At 35.2% G+C, this 19,726-nt stretch overlaps 1 protein-coding gene across 1 annotated transcript in view; it reads right to left on the bottom strand.

Annotated features, from left to right (window-relative positions):
- The window catches only part of RTTN (rotatin), a 79,870-nt gene extending 60,571 nt beyond the window's left edge, over positions 1–19,299 (bottom strand). Inside the window, 13 exon segments of the mRNA XM_050971382.1 lie at positions 546–662; positions 1,940–2,152; positions 3,420–3,590; positions 5,287–5,402; positions 8,297–8,478; positions 10,983–11,148; positions 12,063–12,213; positions 12,743–12,857; positions 14,056–14,134; positions 15,290–15,379; positions 17,043–17,238; positions 18,453–18,640; positions 19,231–19,299. Coding sequence (XP_050827339.1) covers positions 546–662; positions 1,940–2,152; positions 3,420–3,590; positions 5,287–5,402; positions 8,297–8,478; positions 10,983–11,148; positions 12,063–12,213; positions 12,743–12,857; positions 14,056–14,134; positions 15,290–15,379; positions 17,043–17,238; positions 18,453–18,640; positions 19,231–19,261 — 1,815 coding nt within the window. The 5' untranslated portion in view covers positions 19,262–19,299.
- Positions 19,300–19,726: the final 427 nt, after the last annotated feature.

Raw genomic sequence — 19,726 nt, 5'->3', positions numbered from 1 at the left:
AAACATTTATACATTTCATCCTTTAGAACATTTACTGGACAGCACTTAAATGCAGTCTCCTTTGAAAAAAACCCCAAAAGTCAAGTTCTAAATCAGTATATAATTAAGTTTTTGTTCTTCAAGAACTTTTCCAGGCACCATAAGGTAACTTATTCTCTAACTAGAGGCATGGAAAAATCACAAAAGCAATAAAAATATGATGTTTAATAAATGAGAAGCCATGTTACATATAAAGCATCTACAATAAAGGAAGTCCTTTAGGATTTCTAAAAGTAAAATAAAAAAAGTAAATGACACAAATAGGGCAAAGGGTTTTCAAGAAAACTGAAAGTCAAACTGTTTAAGATTGCTTCCTTATAAATCTAAATGAAATGTAGTTTTCAAGAAATCCACCACAGAATGGCACAACCAGCCTGTTCAACGGCTAAAAGAAAATAATTGCTCCTACAAGGAATAAAGGAGTCAGCTCCTGTTTGAGAAACCTTATCCCCCCCCCCCCAAAAAAGGTCACATTTTCTCAAGCAGAGTTTTAAATAGTAATGTACTCACATATTTGAGCATATGTGAATGCATTCTTGAAGCAAGGGAAAGTGTAGGTGGAAGGGAAGGCTACTCAAAGCCTGATCTGCCAATTCTAGTAATTCAGAAAGATTCTTGTCCCCCTGTGAAGTAAAATGAAGAGAAAGATAGAAACTAACAAAATTAGTAAAATTAAAAGTACCCAAAAATACTGCACAATATTTCCAACTGTATCATAATTGAATACTAAGTAGGTTTTTGTTCAGTCTTTCACAGAGAAGTTTATAATTAACTAATCCAATACATTCCAACAAAAAAAAATTTAGAACCTCTTCTGGGGAGCTGAAAGCCCTTCACCTGCTGAGTCCAAATAAACTTCTGTTAAACTCAGTAGGTATAATGTGTCTAACATTTCACAGCATTAACACTTTAACACTATTCAAATCACTTTGAATACAAAACACTACAAATCACATTTTTTAATCAATATGCATTTTATGTGAGAGAAGCATAATAAAAGATTTAACTATTAAACTTTAAACATACCACTATTAATAAACAAGTTAGTTTTTTTTTTCAATTTAAGTACATATGTCTTCATCATATTTGCTTACCAAATACATTAAATATGAGCCATTTAAATTAATTTGATGGAGTAAATTTCATTGTAAACGGAGTTTTATGAGCAAAGTATTGCTTCTATTAACATCAGAATCTGCCTAGACAAAGGATAGATTAACTCTGATTTAAGACAGCACTATATTTATATTCTGGATGTTATTCATTTGTATTAGTATCAATGGAACCAGTATTGTGCAAAATTGCTTATCCATTTGGATAATAGAGAATATTTCAGTACTGTGCTAGAATCTCTTAACTAATAAAGCAGTTGTCTTCATAACAAAGTGAAACACAAACCTCAGCCAGTCTAGTAGTTGTTTATTAAAGCTGCAATTGCCAAACTGCTGGGGATTTAAAATTTTCTGAATTATATATTTAACTCCTGGACAACATACATACACCCACATTATATATTTTAATAGATGTTAAAAAAATAGTCTATTATATGAATAAACATGTATTATATGTCAAGATATATACTGATATATATATGTATATGTTTGTATAAATAATAAAAATAAGCAGAGTATTTCCTCTTCTTCTTTCTTTGCCCATAAAAGGTTGTGTGCCCACTTCCAATTTCCAATTGTTTATTTCTTTGTTTTTACTTCAGATAAGATTTGTTACCAACATCATGACTAGTATTAATGAAAACAAATATAAATTAACTACACCTCGCATCATACAGAATATGGGGCTCTTCTTCTGCTATGTTAGACTTTAATTTTTACTAGAGAGAAAACAAAGTAAGGAAAGAAATTTGCCTACAGGAAATATTTTATATAATAAATTTTCACACCTCCTTATGAGCTTCAACCATAAAGCTACAAGTGCATTCAATCGAATATGCAGCTTCTGAAACTTGCTTATAAATACTGTAGTTCTCGGTACTCATCTGCTCCAGATAGGCTGCAATGGATTCATGCATGCTTGGGTATTCCAAGGAGAATGACATATCCAGGGAGAGAAGGAACAAAGCATTCAGCAAACTCTTTTGTGTAACTTTACTCGCCTTTGAAAAAGAAAGCAACTGTCAGAATAACAGCCTGAAAATATAGTGAAATCAACAAAAGCACTTGCAGTCATTCAACAAGTACAATCACTATTGCTGCTACTTAAAATTTAGAAAACACATTTCATTAAATGAGTTTTATAAGAAGAATTGTTTTTTCTTCATTAAAAGTGATAGTTATTTAGATGTCACTTCTAATATCAGACCTGCAACCAGTCTCACAAGTTGTGTATGATCCAGGCACGGCACACTGCTGGCCGGAGTCAATTCACTGTCTGACCACGAGATGGCAGAGAGTACACAAACCACCATTATTTCTCTATTTAAAAAAGCTGTCTACAATTCCACATGGTCATATTGCAAACTAAGGACTGGGATTTTTCTTGTTGTTTTGGGCTTTTTCTTTTATTTTTAATTGCAAGTGTACATGCTTTCAACTTAAATTTTGACCTCAAATACAGTAACTTTGTTCAAACTGTTATATACAGAATGGAAACTTTGCATTAGGTACACAAGAACATAAAAGACAAAAACTATGAAAAGTCATTAGATTATTATGTCTGCACTTATTTTCAGGTACAAAATTAATGGAAAATCTTCTAATCCGATTAACTAATGTCTAGGAAAAGTTACACTCCACTAAAAACTGGTCCAAAAAATTAAAACCAATTAAGGTTTACATATCTAACTCTTTCCATCTCACAAAATCTTCATCAGACCTTCCCAACTGAAATAAAAAAAAAAAAAACCACTAAAAACCAACAAAAAATCTGAACCCCAAGAGCTACAACAGAATTTTAAAAGAGCACTGGAAGCAAAGAACAGTTAAAATCACCCAAATTTACAAAATGTAATTGATTACTACATTCCATCAGAATAGAGTGATGATTTTACATAATCCTACTCTTACTTGCATGCATACTACAAACAAGCAGGGGGCAGCAGAGCCTTGCAAACCATACATCATATCAGAAAAAAACACTACAGAAGGAAAAAGAATAGTGAATTTCAAAAATTCATTTAAAAACTGTATTAAAAATGTCCTGGGATTTATTTTTTTTTTAGATTTGTAATCTGCAGAATACACTGGTAACCGAAAAATGGACAAAGTTGCTATGTGTGGTCATACATCACCCAGTGCAAATCAGATTAATTTCTCTGTCCAAGGGCCTATTTTCTCCGTATTCATCCCTGAGGAAAGTATCTCTTACTGCTCTCTTGAAATGCAAAACCACAAGACAATCACTCATAATTAGTGATGACATACCTTTTCTACAGGGAGAAGTACTTGGAGCAATCTAACAGTGAAGAGTGAAATACTAATAAACGCCATTCTGTGATGCACCAGCATCACCTTAGGCTGTTCTGCACTTATATTGCTTTTGTGATATAATATAGTTTCTCCAAGCAAACCCAAGACCAGAAGCAATTTGTCTCTCTGAAAACAAAATCAGAAATACAATAATTAGAAAAAAATGAAACATCACTGTTTATTTACAGTGTTTACACAGCACCTGCAGGATCATCAGCACAATTATGCCACGTAACCTAAAATTGAATAAATGCTACAAAATACATAGCAATGTTTTTGTCACCTATGCATTAGTCCTAGACCCCAGTCTACTTTCACTATTAGTTCTAAATACTTTGCTCAATAATTACCCATTCCTGGTTGCTCCTTTCCCTTTCCTCTCCCACTTTTCTCTCCCCCCACCACCTTTATTTCTGCTCAATACACTTTTTACCTTCTGAAATTTTACCTGTTTTGAAGTTCAGTCCTGAAATATTAGGCTCCTGTTTTCAACCTGCTAATAAAGCTTTACCTTAAAATTTAAAAAATTTTAAAAAAACCCTTCCCAAACCAATTCACAGTAAAAACCATCAAAGAGTTTTTTATCCCTATTGATTCTCAAAGGTAACAGCTAAACCTTTTTCTTTCTCTCCCCTATTTTAAAAAAATCAATAGAACTGTGTATCATTACCCACCTTATTTGCAGGGATTTTTTTATTAGTTGCCTAGAAAACAAACAACATACTACTAATAATAATCAATATGGTATACATATGATATATTCTCCTGTAGTTTGACATATTTATAAGCAATGAAATATACTGATTCAGATCATAAAACAAGTAGATGTAGAGATATTAAGCTTCTGAGATTAAACGTTCTGCAAGGAATCTTCAGCACTTAATATGATGTTGATCAGTTATAATAGATTTTCACAGACTGGAAGATTAAATTCAAAGAAAAAAATTCTCATTCACTAATAGGTCCTATAAATTTAAAAATTAACAATTATAAAACAGAGAATAGGAAAACTTAAAGCAATATTTTAATTAATACTGCAGCTGTTATTGCTCCATATTCAGTGGTATTTTCTATGAATTCTAACAAGTCAAGTACACGTAAGAGTATGTTTAATTCAAGTCTTTAGACAAGTTTCAGTCTGCAGCTCTGGTATGTTTGTTACATGCCTGAGCCATGCCAGCTTATGCTTCAGCTTTCACTTGTCTTCAAAAAAGCAAGGCATAATCATTTTATCTGTTTTCACTAATTTTATAATTCATGTATATAACTCCCAACTGTGCTCAGCAACTTAAAATATTTAGTCAACAGGACCTTAATGGTTTTGCTGGGCCAAAAAGGCCTCTCTTTTCTTTCCCACCTAAGCAACATTGTTAAGATATCTGAAACTTGTGCAGGAATCTATAGCTCCTGTGTAGGAAATGGACAGCATGACTCTTAGAACTCCAGTCTTCGATCTGAACAGTTATCTCCCTAATTTTAAACAGATAGTTTATAAGGAGTAAAGAAAGGGAAAGTTGTTATGTACATCAAATTGGTGTCCAACATTTGTAGCCAGTGCTTTTCCCTCAGTTTCCCTTTCCTACATGTGTTTCTCTCAATGGCTGCTTATTTTCTTGCGGTGAAACTTACCTCATTTTAAAATGCAAGTTCTCTTAAAAGAACTCACATTCCAAAAAGTGCCATTAATAGAACTAGCAATAAACCACTTAAAATTTTCAAATGCACAGCTTAGCAGAAGCTTAGCTATATGAATTGCTGCAGAAGGTGTCAGAAGCTTATCAAAGGAGACAAATATGGCTGATCAAAACTTGAAGAACCTTACCAATTCCAATGCAAAAAGGCTGTCGTCTTCCCAAACATTTTCAGAAATAGAATCACCAATAAGGGACATGTCTTCAACAAGCAATTCAAGAACTTCCATTGTCACTCTTCTACTGCCTACAAACAGAAATGAGAGGATAAATTCAAATATAGACAAAATATTATGTTTTGATATTCAGAAGACACCACTGTAAACAAGAAATTATTCCTCATATGAAATTCTGGTATTTAAATTCTCCTATATGCTTCTATAGAACTAATGCTAACTGTCCTCAACCACTAATAGCTCTGAATCAGAGAAGACAACAACAAGCCATAGTCACAACAGATTAAAGCAATTGTATACTTAGAAAAAATATGAATTTCCCTAAAACCTATCGCAAAATTATTTAAGAAAATAATCATGAACTTTACTACACTTGTAAATCTGATTACAGACTTTTTTAAAGTTCAAAATAAAGTCACTAATTTCTCCCATCCAGACAGCATTCATTACAAATCTTCGGTATCCATTACCTATTCCCACTGATCTGCATTTTTGGTATAGGAGTGACCTTCTTCACAGATTATTTTGTTTGAGATATTTTTAAAAAACAAAGAGATGAATACCCACTTGAGCTACTTGCACAATTCTCTGTAACAGTTTCTCCTTTGCTTGTAGACTGGTATTTATTAATTTTCTTTTCTTCTTCTGAGTGTCTCTTAATAACAAGGCTAATCTGGTCCATCAGTAACTTTTATCCTTTGTACAATTTTAAGTTTGAATATGTGGCCACAAAGAAACTTGGCCTCAGCTTAGAAATCTACAGCCTACATTTACTACAAATATAAACCTCCTCCTAATGTACCCAGATAATGAGAAAACAGAGGAGTTAGAAGGTTTTCTGAAGAACAAGGCAGAATATCTGGAGCCAGACCAAATATTTTCAACCTCATACAAGTGAAGATGCCAAAACTGTCTGACATCTTAAGGAACCATACGGCGACAGTTTCCCTTAAATAATCACTGTAGTGCAACTGTTGGCTTAGTTACTTGTTGATGGTATGTTTCTATTTAAAATCATAGATGGATTTCACACAACAGCATTGAATTCTCAATGGATCTTTTAACTAAGATAAAAATTTCTGCATTCTTCAAAATGCTCAAAATGAAATCTGTTTAAAAAAGATAAAGCTCTACTTGTTTATTATAATTAAACATTAATTTTTTTGTGGATTTTTCTCTCTTGTAAATTTTACAGACTGCAGAAGCCTTGTTGATATACTTGAGGAAAAAAAACTTATCTCTGTATGTGACTAGATGTGTAGTGATAACGACCACAGCTTCTGCAATTTGTAGCTTCAGTGATCTGCTTTGGGTGAGAAATGAGAGAAAATGGCACAAAGACTTTTTGAAAGCTTGGTTTTACTTATCTCATAGAAGTTCTGCTTTCCACTGGTTTTAGGCCAATTAAACTTAATAACTCTCTCAATTTTTACAAAGAAAAACCAAAAAAATGAAACCCAAAACAACCCCCACAAAACCACGACTGATTTCTGCAATGACTTTGCTTACAAAGCAGATCAGCACAAAGGAAGAAAAATTTCAGGAACATCTCCACAAGGAACAGAATTTGAGCTTAAGTAAAATACACAACATATCGCAAAATAAAAGGCAGCAAATTTTACAAAAGTTTACTAGTTTTTTCTTTACCCAGTAATTAAAACATCTAAAATCTACACTACACCATTTATGTTGATAATAATGTTCATAAAAATGCCTGTTGATTTTACTAAAGATAACAGCCCAAAATATAACCACACAAGAAACTGTGTGTTACTGTCTCACAATATCACACTGTCTCACAGTGTGCCTTCAGATCACAGGCTTTCAGATCAACAGGAACAGAATAAAAATACTAGTTTCCTTACAATCTGTGTCTCATTACAGCACAGTGGAAGAATGAAGAAATATCACCAAGGAGAGTTTAAGAAGTGTAAAAAAACTAAGAGTAAGATAAACAAAGACAGCTTCACTTTTCCAGAAAGTCAAACTATTTTAATTCTATGATAAGATTGAAAGAAAGAACCTTGAAATGTGGAAAAATTATCTTTTTAACTCTGCAGATTTGAAGTGACAGGAGCCAGAAAAGGAAAAGATAGAAAATAAAATTTCTGCAGTTTTACATTATAAATAAAAGATGCTAGAAGTCATGAATGTGCTTGTGACTAATTAATATTTAAATACCACTACTATGAAAGGGAAAAACAAAACTTTAATTCTATTAGTGGTTCATAACAAAACAAAAAGAACTGAGTAATTTTCATACACATTTCATAGAATTTTTATAAGTTGAAGCCTGTAGCTTTTAGTATTCTAGTCATAGATAGACGCACATTTCCAGCTCCTATATTTGAAACCCTGACCACATTTACCAACACCTGTTTTGAATTATGTTACATTTTACAGCTAAATACCATTTTAGACAACCTCAGAGCAAAAAAATTGTCCTCCAAAAGGGCTTTGCAATTTAGAACGTCTATAAATTAAAATGTGCAATTAGACTGTCATTACTTATGCTCCTTAAACCACTTGTTACTGTATTTGTAAGAATAAAAATAAGCCTTTCACCAGAATTTTTGTTTATTATTTCTTCAACAGGAGGAAAACTCTATGCTTAAACAGATCCTTTGGAGAACACCTCTGGTTAAAAGTGGTTATTTTTTCATCTTCCTGAATGACATTTTATCCTGACACACCATTTTTCCACCATACACTGACTTCCTGCCACTGTCAGTAAAAAACACTTAAAACTTCTGCAGCAATTCTGGAAATCAATCAGAAGATTCAAGCTTTGTGACCTGAACAAAATCCCTAGAAAAGATCTTTTGCAACTAGCCACAGTACATCAGTAGTCATTTGTGCCTTATTTATTTGAGGCAGTCACCTCATTGACCAACTTCTCAAGAGTATCTTGTACTAAGGATGGGAAAGATCTGCAAGTTAAATACTTAACTCAAAAATTTCTCACCTGTTCTTAGAAGAGGTATTGCATTTTCCAAGATGGAAACACAGAACTGAGGAAGGCTAAGCTGCTTCATCTGTAATTCCAAAGTGTCCTCATTTTCAATATCTGGTAGGTCAATATGTCCTACGTCAAATGGGGAATGCAGAGAGATTCTGGAGTTTGCATTTGCTTGAGTACTGTTTCCACTTAAAAATTAAAAAAAAAAAAAAAAAAAAGAAACATAATTAACTCTTGCAAAGAGGAAACACGTACATACAGATGTTAAAAACAGCATGAAGTATTTTCATGACTCCTGCCTGAAGTGTGTCTTTCCTCCTATCCCAAACTTTCTCTGCTATCCACCAGTGTTGCAAGAAGAGGGAGATTTTGTTTAGGTGTTTTTTTTAAATGTCAGAACAGGTAGCACCACAAGTGAATGCCAAATGTTTTGGCAATCATCTTCAGAATCACTTAGCACTCTGTACTGGAAGAAATATACATGCAACGAACACAATATTGCACGAGAAATATCAGTTGATTTGAAATTCTTTCTCTTTTTTTAACAAACAAAATTTATCAGTAGCTTGAAGCAACACAACTTACTAAATCAAATTTCAGCCTGAATTATACTTACTATATTAAAATCATTCTATATAGCTAGCCACAGGAATCCTTAGAAGGAAAACTAAGAAGCAGGAGCTCTGTTTACTCCTTAGGACTATCTTATCCACTGTAAAACAGGAAGTATTTCCTTATCTAAGAAAGTCTTAAATGTAATCCAGTATATACTAAAAAGTACATGGAATGCTATTAAATTATAGACATTTAAAAATTTATTAAATATTGATCTATTGTGTATGAATATATCATTAAATACAGTATCTATGGTTCATACATTATGAACAATATATAGTTCATACCTGTATTTGTTTTCAACAATAATTAAATTCCACTATCAGCATTATAATTAATAAAAACCAGAACATATCTTTAAAGTTTTCTTATCTCAAACAATGTTTAGCAATCTTGATTTCCTTTAAAAACCTGTATGACTTATAACTGGGGGGGTTCCCTTTTTTATTATTAAACAAGCTGAAGAAACTGAATTGTAACATGACTGTGTTACATTCTATTGTCTAATAAAATGTAAAAGATGTCTACAAGAAGTTAAATGCCAACTGATTAAGAAGTCAACAAAATACAATCAAAAGAGAAGAGTTCACCAATATGTAGTTTGGGTTTGGCTGAACTTACCAGAGGAAAAGGAAGGAGAGGTATCAATCACAAAAACAATTCAGAAGAGGAAAGGTTAAGTTTCCAGGCAGAATTTGAAACAGACAAACAGATAGATTGAAGAGTCTCAAGATTAAAGAAGAAGGAAAAGAAGAGTTACATATAGAATAACAATATACAAATAAATAGCAATAAACAAATTTACATTACAATTATGTAAGAAAAGACAAGATTCACTAAAAGCAGCTGCTCCTTATCAAAATCAGAAATGTCAGAGCAACACCACTGTCATTTATCTCTATCATATCTTCTATTCAACATTATGTTGTTCTTTGTGCTACCTCTGGGCTAGATTATATTTTTGTAAGAAATGAGATTCGTGGGCAGTGAGCAGGTCTACTGCAGCACACAGGATGCAAGAAGATTAAGGTGTGCAGTCATAAACAGCTCATAAAACGATCCTATTAGCTAGCACTCCCTGGTTTCTAGAAGTCTCATCACTGCCTGAACTGGCACTTATTCTTATGCAGCTTTCATTTCTAGACTGACAGCCAGGCCATCACTCTCTCTTGCATAATATACACCAGCTGCTACTAAACTGTTAACTGTTCAGCTTCAGAAAATGGCCGGGGCTTAGAAGGCATGAAGCCTGGAATTCACTGACAGCGCCATATTAGTTACACAATAAAAATTAATATATTAGACTTCAATAAATGTAACTTTTTTATATGACTGTCAATATGTATTTGCAATTGAGCTATTCTCATCACAGCCTATTTGAATACCTAGGAGGTACTCAATCACTAAGCCCATACATCACAGAGACTCCAATGAACTACCAACAAACACACAGATTTACAAGCACTTTTAAAATCCCACATACTAGAAGACATTGGTACTTGAACAGTAGCTTTAAGTTGGGCAAAGACAAGCAACAAAACCACACACAAAAACTTCTACATTTTGAGGGTATACAGAAATTTATCATTTCATATAAGAGTCAAATATTTACATGTTATAGAACTGAAATTTGTTGTCACATTTAACAACAAATTTTAAAGACTTCAATAGAAATCTTTATACAGCATAGCATTTTTTACAATACTATATACTGTTACCTACAGGATGGCCATTCCACTTAAAAGAACTTATGAGGTCATCTGCTGAAAAAAAGAAAAATCCCTGACTTTCCAGCAATAGACTGAATATATGCTTTTCTGTGTCTTACAAATACATGCACAAGCAATAACAGTTGATAGGAAGAGACTTTGTTTAAAATGGTGGTTGAGTACAAAACGTGGCAATGTTTTGATGTATTCTGAACACTTCAAGAAAGATTTAATTCATAAACATGGTTTGAATCTTCACAAGTTACCAAAACCATTGCATCAATCCACACACTGACAAGGAGCTGATAATATAATCCTATATTAAAATGTTTCTAACTGAAGTGTAAGTTATTTTCTGTTTCATTCACCTAGAAGATACTGCATCCCAATCTTGACCATCTCCTCTAGGACGCTGCACTGTCCGTCCAATTACAGAGGGCCGAGGACTGCTGCTTCCAGGTGATGGATTCTGAGACCGAGGAGCACCTCTTGCTTCTTGACAGTAAGATATAGATGAATTCTGGGAAGCTGTGCCTTTATGTAACACAAAGAACATATTTTCCCTTAGAAGTATCCATTATTCTGAAAGATACTACATAGTAAACAGTAAAAATAACCGAGGCAAGATATGGAAAAAAAACCACCACGTAAATACTGATGACCTAGAACAACTGATCACCAGCAAGAAGCAGAGTTTGGAAACCAAATTCCAAGGCAAACACCACTGAAGATTCCAGCTGAATCATAAATCTTGAGTTTTAAAAATAGAAACACAGTGTCTGGGTAGGGCTATTGGACTTGTTGATGTTACAACTGAATTAGCAGCCAGTACCATTTATTATGACACCAAATATAGGGGCAATCTTATGAAGAGAACCAGACTACCAATTTATAGAAATGAAGCTTTGACTCAATTCAGATGACAAAATAGAAACAAGAAGACCATTATAAATAATCTACACCATTAAAGCTACATTTAAGCATTAAGAGCATTATGAAGCAGCCCTCATGACTGCAAAATTAAAAACAATGATTAAACTATTTTTAGCCATAAGCATAAAAAAAAAAGAACGTTCACAGAGCTCATGAAATTAGTAACTACATTGTTAAGTACTAATAGCTTGAAAGCTTTTCTGAAACTTTGCCCACTTTTATTTTACAGATTTAATTTAGTTTTAGTTAAAAATCCCTCCCCTGCTGACATACAAACAATTGGATACTGGGAGAAGTTGATGAATGGGGAATCACAGGAAAGTAAAACATAATAAGTACTTTAAAACAATGAAAGTACTCAAAGTTTTTAAATTAATATTAATAGCACTGAACACCAAAACAATTTCACTAGATTACATTTGCTATAAGGTTCTAGTTTTGGGTTTTTTCTGTCATTTTAGACAATCTCATCTGTAGTAAAAACAACAGTATCTCAAATACTTAAAAATACCTACCTTGCTCTGAGGAAGAAAAACTTGGATCTCTATGGAAGTTAAGCCTACTCCTCAAAAAGATGCAGAGATGTTGCAAGCATGACACAGCCTGCAAAGCCAACTGGTGTCTCCCATCCCCTCCAAAAGCCAAGTTTAGAAGAGACAAAAGGCTCTGCAAAGAGCAAACCACCAACATCAAGATCTGATCATTAATCATCATCATGAACAAACATGCCAGCAAGTCTTACACTAAATATAGTCCAAAAATGGTTCCAAGTGTTTTACAAAATCACAGCAAAAAATAAATAGGCTCAACTACTGTTTCATTACTGAATGCAAGACTACCAGGCCTAAGGAAGAAGCTAAGTTTAACATTGTATTTCCAATAAAGTCACCACTTTTATTATAGGAGTCCATCAGAGGGTGTGCAGACAACAGCCACACAGATTTATCTTATTCAGAAGAAACAAAGTATTACTTCAGAAAACACTTCATTAGTGATTAGCAATATACATTGTTAGAAGCAAAAAACTTTAAAACTGCAATATACAGACAATGCCTCCTTTCCTATGCACCTGGAGTTAGCATGAAGGTACTTCTGTTTAACTATTTTGTTTAAAACCAAACTGAATCATTTGCATCAATTCATCCTTGGCAAAGCTTATACCAATAAAAACTTTAAACTTTATGTGAATTCTTGCCTGTACAATCTTTGGCCTTTGAAGGAAGATCTCTGCAGGAAAATCTTGCATAATCACATCCTGAAGAAGCTCACATGTACTCCAAATTAAACTTTGGTTGTTACTCCTCAAAGAGCTACAAGTTCATATTTAAATATGTATTAAAATGAAAAGAAAACCAACCAGTAATTATTAGCCTGAACAAGACTTTACAAGAAAGTTAAAATCACAACACTGAAGAATCTAAAGAAAAAAAATCTCTGTAATTCTACTGTCATATCATTTTTTCAGTTGAATTATTTCTTAGCTATATATACAATAAAGAACAAACTCAATTCCCACAAGTAAAATTTGGTTACAAGAAGAGAAATAACTTTATTGATTCTGAATTTGAAATTAAATAAGAACTACTGGAAATTCCTTGTGAAGCTAGTGATTATCTCAGTGGTATACAGCAATTAATATAACCCATACCAGTAAGAAAGTTTCTTTCATTACTAAGGTTCAGGTATAACTTAAAAGCACTTGCATTACATAAATGGGAAATTCCGTAAAACGGAGAAGCTCATTAGCTATTCTCTAAGACGAATATTAGTAAATTATAAGAATCTTTAGGATAGTCTATTTCACTTTTTCCAATTGTTTCCACTGTTTCTGAAACCACTGTAAAATATCAAATATGTCCAGTGTTACAACTCTGTATTCCTCTTCTGTACTCTGGCATAAAGGAAATTAAATATTAAACAGGTCCTCCAGCTTCAGAAATCTTTCAAAAGGAAAAAAACAAACACACCCAAAAAAACCCTCATGCTAGAAATCTATCAGAGATCTGTGACAACTCATAAGGAATCCCAACTACAGAACTCTCCCTTGGGGCACTTCAAACACTTTTTCTAAATTAAAGAAAAAAAAAAGTCACTGCAGAAAGACAGTTGGAATGACTCAATGCCTGGATAAGGCCCTGTACCTAAAGTTATTGGCCTAAAGCTACTACTGAAAGTAGGGATTTTCCTACCAACTGGTCATGGGGGTAAAGTAAATAATTATTTTATTTCAGCTTGTTCTATTATTAGCTGAAAGAAATCTTTGATCCACTTAGGAAAATACAGACTGAAGTGTCACGAACAAAAGATCCAAAGACACTCTGATTTAAACACAAAAAATGGAGAGTGATATTGCCCAGCTTCAGCCCAGATTTTAGGAGCATTTATCAAAAATTAGCTCATTGGGGTACTTACAAGAACAACCTCATGATGCAGAAGGACAGAAATTTAAAGCCACTATTCCTGAAAAAGAAAAACTACCAGGAAATTGTAATGTTTCTATTACTATACCTTTCATTTGATGAAAGAACGTGTCTATCTGTGGAAGTCAGAGTAAGCCAAGGAAAGGTGGAAAATTTCAAGCACTTCACTGCAAAAAAACAGAGTGGATGTCTTGAAATATATTTTATAGAAACATTATATTGTATACATTCAAGACAAAGTAAAAAACCTATAAAAATATATTATCTTATACAGAAATATCTTTTAGTAAACACAGGCTTGCACAAACTCAAATGCTTTAAGGCTTTTCAGAAATACCAAAACATCACTATGGTCATACCAAATCCAAATGAAATATGTTTACTGAAGAAAGCTTTAGCAAATAATGAACACATTAGTGGAAGAATACTCAGTCTTCCACATCATGCTTTCAATAAAATTGTATTTTTTTTATCTGCTACTAAAGAATATTTTATCCATTAGCATGACCTCTAAAATGGAAAATTCACCTCATGGTTTTACTCTTCAAGCAGCAGAAATTATTGTTCTTACAAAATTACGATAAATAATAACTTTGTAATGAAAATAACTTTAAAGCTATTTCTAACTTAAAAGTTTGTACTAATTATTGTGCAATTCCTAAGATAGCTGATAGGCTACTAAAAACTCAACTGGTGATTTACCTACAGTAACTGCAAAGTCATATTTTAAAATCTAGATCTCAGCACCATACTGTATTTTAAATAAGAAACTCTCCTGTGAGCTGTTATAAGTATACTGGTACAAGCAAAGACTTGCCAGAGACTTATTGATCTGTGGTTGTCAGTGAAACACTCCATATCATTTGACAAAAAAAAAAAAAAAAAAAATCAAAGCATAACACTGGTTTTCATTTAAATACAAAGCAGATTCCCCCTGCACTTAAACTTTTCTAAAAAGTAGAAAGGTACTAAGTTTTGTTGAAATAAAAGGTACTTAATCCTTTAAGCCACTTCTAAATATGCAACACAGATCATTTGGAAAACAGTGGCAATTTAAATAATTTTTTAAATTGCAGCAATTTCTAATGTACTTTAGATATTCCAAAGAGCTACACTATTTACTGGAAAAGGGAAATATCTATTAAGATGAATGTCATTTTTATAAGCATTATAATTGTAGCTTCTGTGGTGTTAGATTTCACAGAATAACAAAAGGAAAAAGAAGAGCCAATTTTGCTATCCACATTTGTAATGGAATTCCATCTAAATTACAATTCTAAGCTCTTTCTGTAATTAACATATTCTTTTATAACTACACATACCAACTGTTCTTTTGGGAGATATTTCTAACTGCGGCAGATGACTTCTACTTTGACAAAAATATCCAGTGAATAATTCCTCTTGAGGCAGAACTAAAATAAAAAAAGGGGTAAGTTTAAAAAACGCACACGCACAAAAAACCCCTCAATTTTTTTCATGCTTTTCCTTAACTACCTCCTTCTTGCCCTTGAGTTTTAAAGCAGTTTCCTTAATAGATTAAAACGGTCTCAGATGATCAGAAAAATGAAGTAAAAAAGAATGTCAATGTTCACTTTTTTTTATAATCATATTCTGCAACTCTAAAGGGTGCATTTTTCTCCATTTTGTTACACTAACTAGCATACCATACAAACAATAGCAAAAACAATTAGCCTGATGGAAGACTCACAGCCAAATAAATGGCTTTTCTTTAATCTACCTCTGTAGTAATAAAATTAATTTTTACAATTAATTACTTGAAATCTTTTTCTACCAAACTGCTGTTTTCTTAGGTCACCTAAAAAGTTGCCCTCTTCTATAAATGTATTTTGCTCCATGTCATTCATATACAAACTGTATTAAAAAATACACAGGAAATGTTAACACTAAAAGAAATCTCCCCAGACCATAATGTTTGGTTCAAATGATCAAACTAGATAATGCCAGGTTATTAGTTTACTGTAATTTTTTCCAGTAACTGAAGGTGAAAGAAAAATACAACACTCCTGCTAGGAAGCATTAGGATTATTCCATCCACACATGCATACAATTTACTGCATAAATAACTTCAGCTAAGTAGTTTCAGAAATATATAATTAAAGAATGCACATGTAGAAGACTATTCTTCTCCATACAGTAGAAACATTAAGTAAAAATCTGCCCCTGTGTGGGTATAGGAAGGAAAAAATATCAAAAATTAATCACCAGACATATAGTTCTAGTGAACTAAATCTCCAAGCATTAGAGAGGTGGCAGAAACCAGCAAAAAATTACTTTTATCTCTGTGACTGCACAGCATGGGTGACAGAGGTGTGGTCATTAGTGCTACACACACTGTGTAACAGCACTGTCTTTCCCACAACAAGCAAGGGGTAATATAATATGATATGTAATTTTCTCCTCCAAACTCTGTTCCAAAATTTTTAAGGCAGAAGAGGAGAACCAAATGGGTTAGACTACATCTAGGAGGAAATGCAAATCATTGTAACAGACAGATAATGAGCGAGGTAACAGATGCAAGCAATAGCACTTCACACATTATGTGACATTTTAAAGAAAGTTTATGTTTTCTTCTATGACAAATACTTATCCAATACTAAGTACACAGAGCATACAGCTACTGTAGTTTCAAAAATCATTCTATTAGGACCAACTACTGTTTTTTCCTTTTCTTTTTCTCCTCATAGAATTTGAATTGCTTTCCAAGCTTGAGCCTATGAAAAGCAGCAAAGCATACTGGCTAAATTACAGATTTATATGAAGTTGCTACACACTTGCTGCCATAAAGCTGTCCTTGGAAGTTGTGTCATGATCTTTGTACATTACAGAAAACAGATATTACACACTGAGGAAATGGATACTGAATTCCATTACAGGAATGCCACCAGGTGATTTAGCTAAGGGCACACTGTCTCTGGCAGAATCTGATTAGCACACACTTCACTGATCTCTCAGGAATAATTCACCTGCTATGCCAGAAAACATCAGCTTCTCATATTCTTTTCATTTGCTTTATTTTAATATAAAATAAATTGCAGTTCAAAACAAGTAATTTACCTGGTTGATCTACTGAAGGCTGAGACTGAGCTTGATAACATACTGAAGAACTAGAAGGGAGTTCAGAAGAAATAAAGAACAGTCTGTCCACAATCCCATCAATTATGGCCTGCAAATTTGGATCCACATCGGAGCGAAGCTGAGAGAAGAACTCCACTGCACCAATTCCAATCATTTTCTGGGCAGCAGGTGGATGCTACATTAAGACAAATAACTGACAAAGTTAGTTTGAAGAGTCTTAAAGTCTCTGTATGGGGGCAGGAAATAGAGAGCAGCAGGGGAAAGAAAGAAAATAACTGAAATTCTTAAGTTATATTTTGCCTTTATTCATTTAGACCATTGTGCTAAGGTAGAGTTCATTTTCTTCCCAGTGACTGGCACAGGGATGTGTTTTGGACTTGTGCTGAACACAGGGTTGATAATAAAGAGATATTTTTGTTACTGCTAAGCAGGGCTTACACAAAACCAAAGGGTTTTCTGCTGTCCCAGCAAGGGATCTGGGAGTAGACACAGCCAAGACAGGTGACCCCAATTGACCAGAGGGATATTCTATATAACAGAATCACAGTAAGGCCTGGGTGGGAAGGGACCTTAAAAATCATCTAGTTCCAGCAGCATGCTCAGCCTATAAGGGGGTGAAATGAAGAGGAGAGGGGGGACATTTGGAGTGATGGTCTTTGTCTTCTCAAGTCACTATTCCGTGTGAGGGTGCCGTGCTCCCCTGGAGATGGCTGAATACCTGCCTGCCCAGGGGAATTGGTGAATTTATCCCTTGTTTTGCTTTGCTTGTGCATGCAGCTTTTGCTTTTCCTATGTAACTGCCTTTGTCTCAACCCATGAGTCTTCTCCCTTTTACCAATCCCATTCTCTCCCCAGTGCCACTGGTAGGGCACGACCAAGCAGCTGTGTGGGGCTTGGCTGCTGGCTGGGGTTAAACCCTGACATACGTTCGTCAGTATCAAGGATAGGTGGTTTTTTAACTCTGCATAGTTGCAGTTTAGTGATTAAAACACAAGAACGTAAAAATCTGAGCTATCTGAAGTTTCTGTAACATTTTCTCAAATGAGTTGCATCAACGTTCAAATCCTTACTTTCCAGGAACAATGAAAAATGCTAAGCTGCAAAACACGCTCCAAGTTAAAAATGAAGCACTAGGTGAGAAACTGAAGAAGCTGAGAAATTGAAACAGAAACCCAGAAAAAACAATTCTCAGCTCTATCACCCATTTGAAGTCACTGAAATTGTTTTCATTTTGGTCTACACACAGTGGCTTCATTATTCCTGTCTTTGTAAAACACACTGAAAATCTCATTACGTGGAGATATGAAGTCAAGTAATATCCAGTTTTATTTAGCTTCAGCCTACTAAAAACATACAGTTTAAAAATAAATGAATATTAGTATGTCATACCTTGATCAAACTGTTCACAAAATTTAACACTTCCTCTTTTATGGGTACGACTGGGAAATTGAACCACTCCAAAAGGTTACGAAAAAGCGCTTTCTCATTGACCAGATCAGCATAGGAAATCAAGTTGTGGTCTAGTTTAAACAGAATAGTCTTCAAAGATCGCTCTCTTATCTCTGTCAGTTCATGACCTGCCCAAAAAAAGGGATTAAAAATCCCACAAGATTATTTGACATAACTTTTTTCTTATTTGAGGAAACAGAATGCTGCCAGAGATGCAGTGAAAAAAAGCCGGCTTACAAGCTGCCAGTATTATGTCTATCAGGAAGCCAAATACGATTAGCACTCACCAGCGACAACCTCATCAAGTGTGTTTGCATGACTATAAAGCGGTGAGACATTGTAAGACATATTGATACAACCCGGTGCCAAATGCGCCTCTACTGATTTAACGTGGTACCGGAACCTCTACCAGAGTATGTGCTGGGTACGGAAAGGTGCCTCAAACTCACCAACCGAACAAACAACTACCCAAGCCCCCCGAATCGAAAGGCACCGTGTCTGAAGGGGAAGCCTTTAGCATTTCCTTATGGAGGCGTGTCCCCCTAGGGCAGCGCCGCCGGCCCCTCCACGCCGGCCACGGGGAGCGGAGTGGGAGAGCAGCGGGCAGAAGAGCGGCGAGGGGCGGTGGAGGCCGGGCAGAGGCGGCCGAGCTCCCGCAGAGCAGCGCTGGGCCGCAGACTGTCGCTGCCCGCAGCCCGGGAGGGAGAGGAGCCATTACCGAGCTTCCTGACGAGCGCCGCCAGCTCCATCGCGCCGCTCCGCCCGCCGCATTCAACCGCCGCGCCGACCCGCCGCCCGCCCGCCCGGCTGGAGGCGTCCGCGGAGCACCTCGGGAAATGTAGTCCGCCCGCTTCCGCCCCGGGTCTGCCGCCCGGCGCTGCGCGCGAAGCACGCCGGGATCTCGCATCGCCCCGCGGGCCGCCGGCGGGAGCACAGAGAACTACAGTTCCCATGAGGCCCCGCGCCTTCCGCCCCGCCGCCAGCGCCGGGTCCGCGGGCCGGGATGGCGCCGGGGGGCGGCAGAGGGACCCAAAGGCTCCAGTGTCTGCGCCTTCCTGCGGGGGTGTAGCCAGGTGGGACCCGCCTCTCCTCTCCGGCAGCTAACCAGTGACAGGATGAGAGGATGTAGCCTTAAACTACACCAGGGGACTATTTGTTCATCCTAGTACGGAAGGGAGACTGCTAGAAAGATAGCGAGGGACTTTTTGCAAGGG

The sequence above is a fragment of the Serinus canaria genome, chromosome 2 (assembly GCF_022539315.1).
Source record: "Serinus canaria isolate serCan28SL12 chromosome 2, serCan2020, whole genome shotgun sequence".
Taxonomy (NCBI): domain Eukaryota; kingdom Metazoa; phylum Chordata; class Aves; order Passeriformes; family Fringillidae; genus Serinus; species Serinus canaria.
This window is presented reverse-complemented; position numbering and strand designations above follow the sequence as displayed.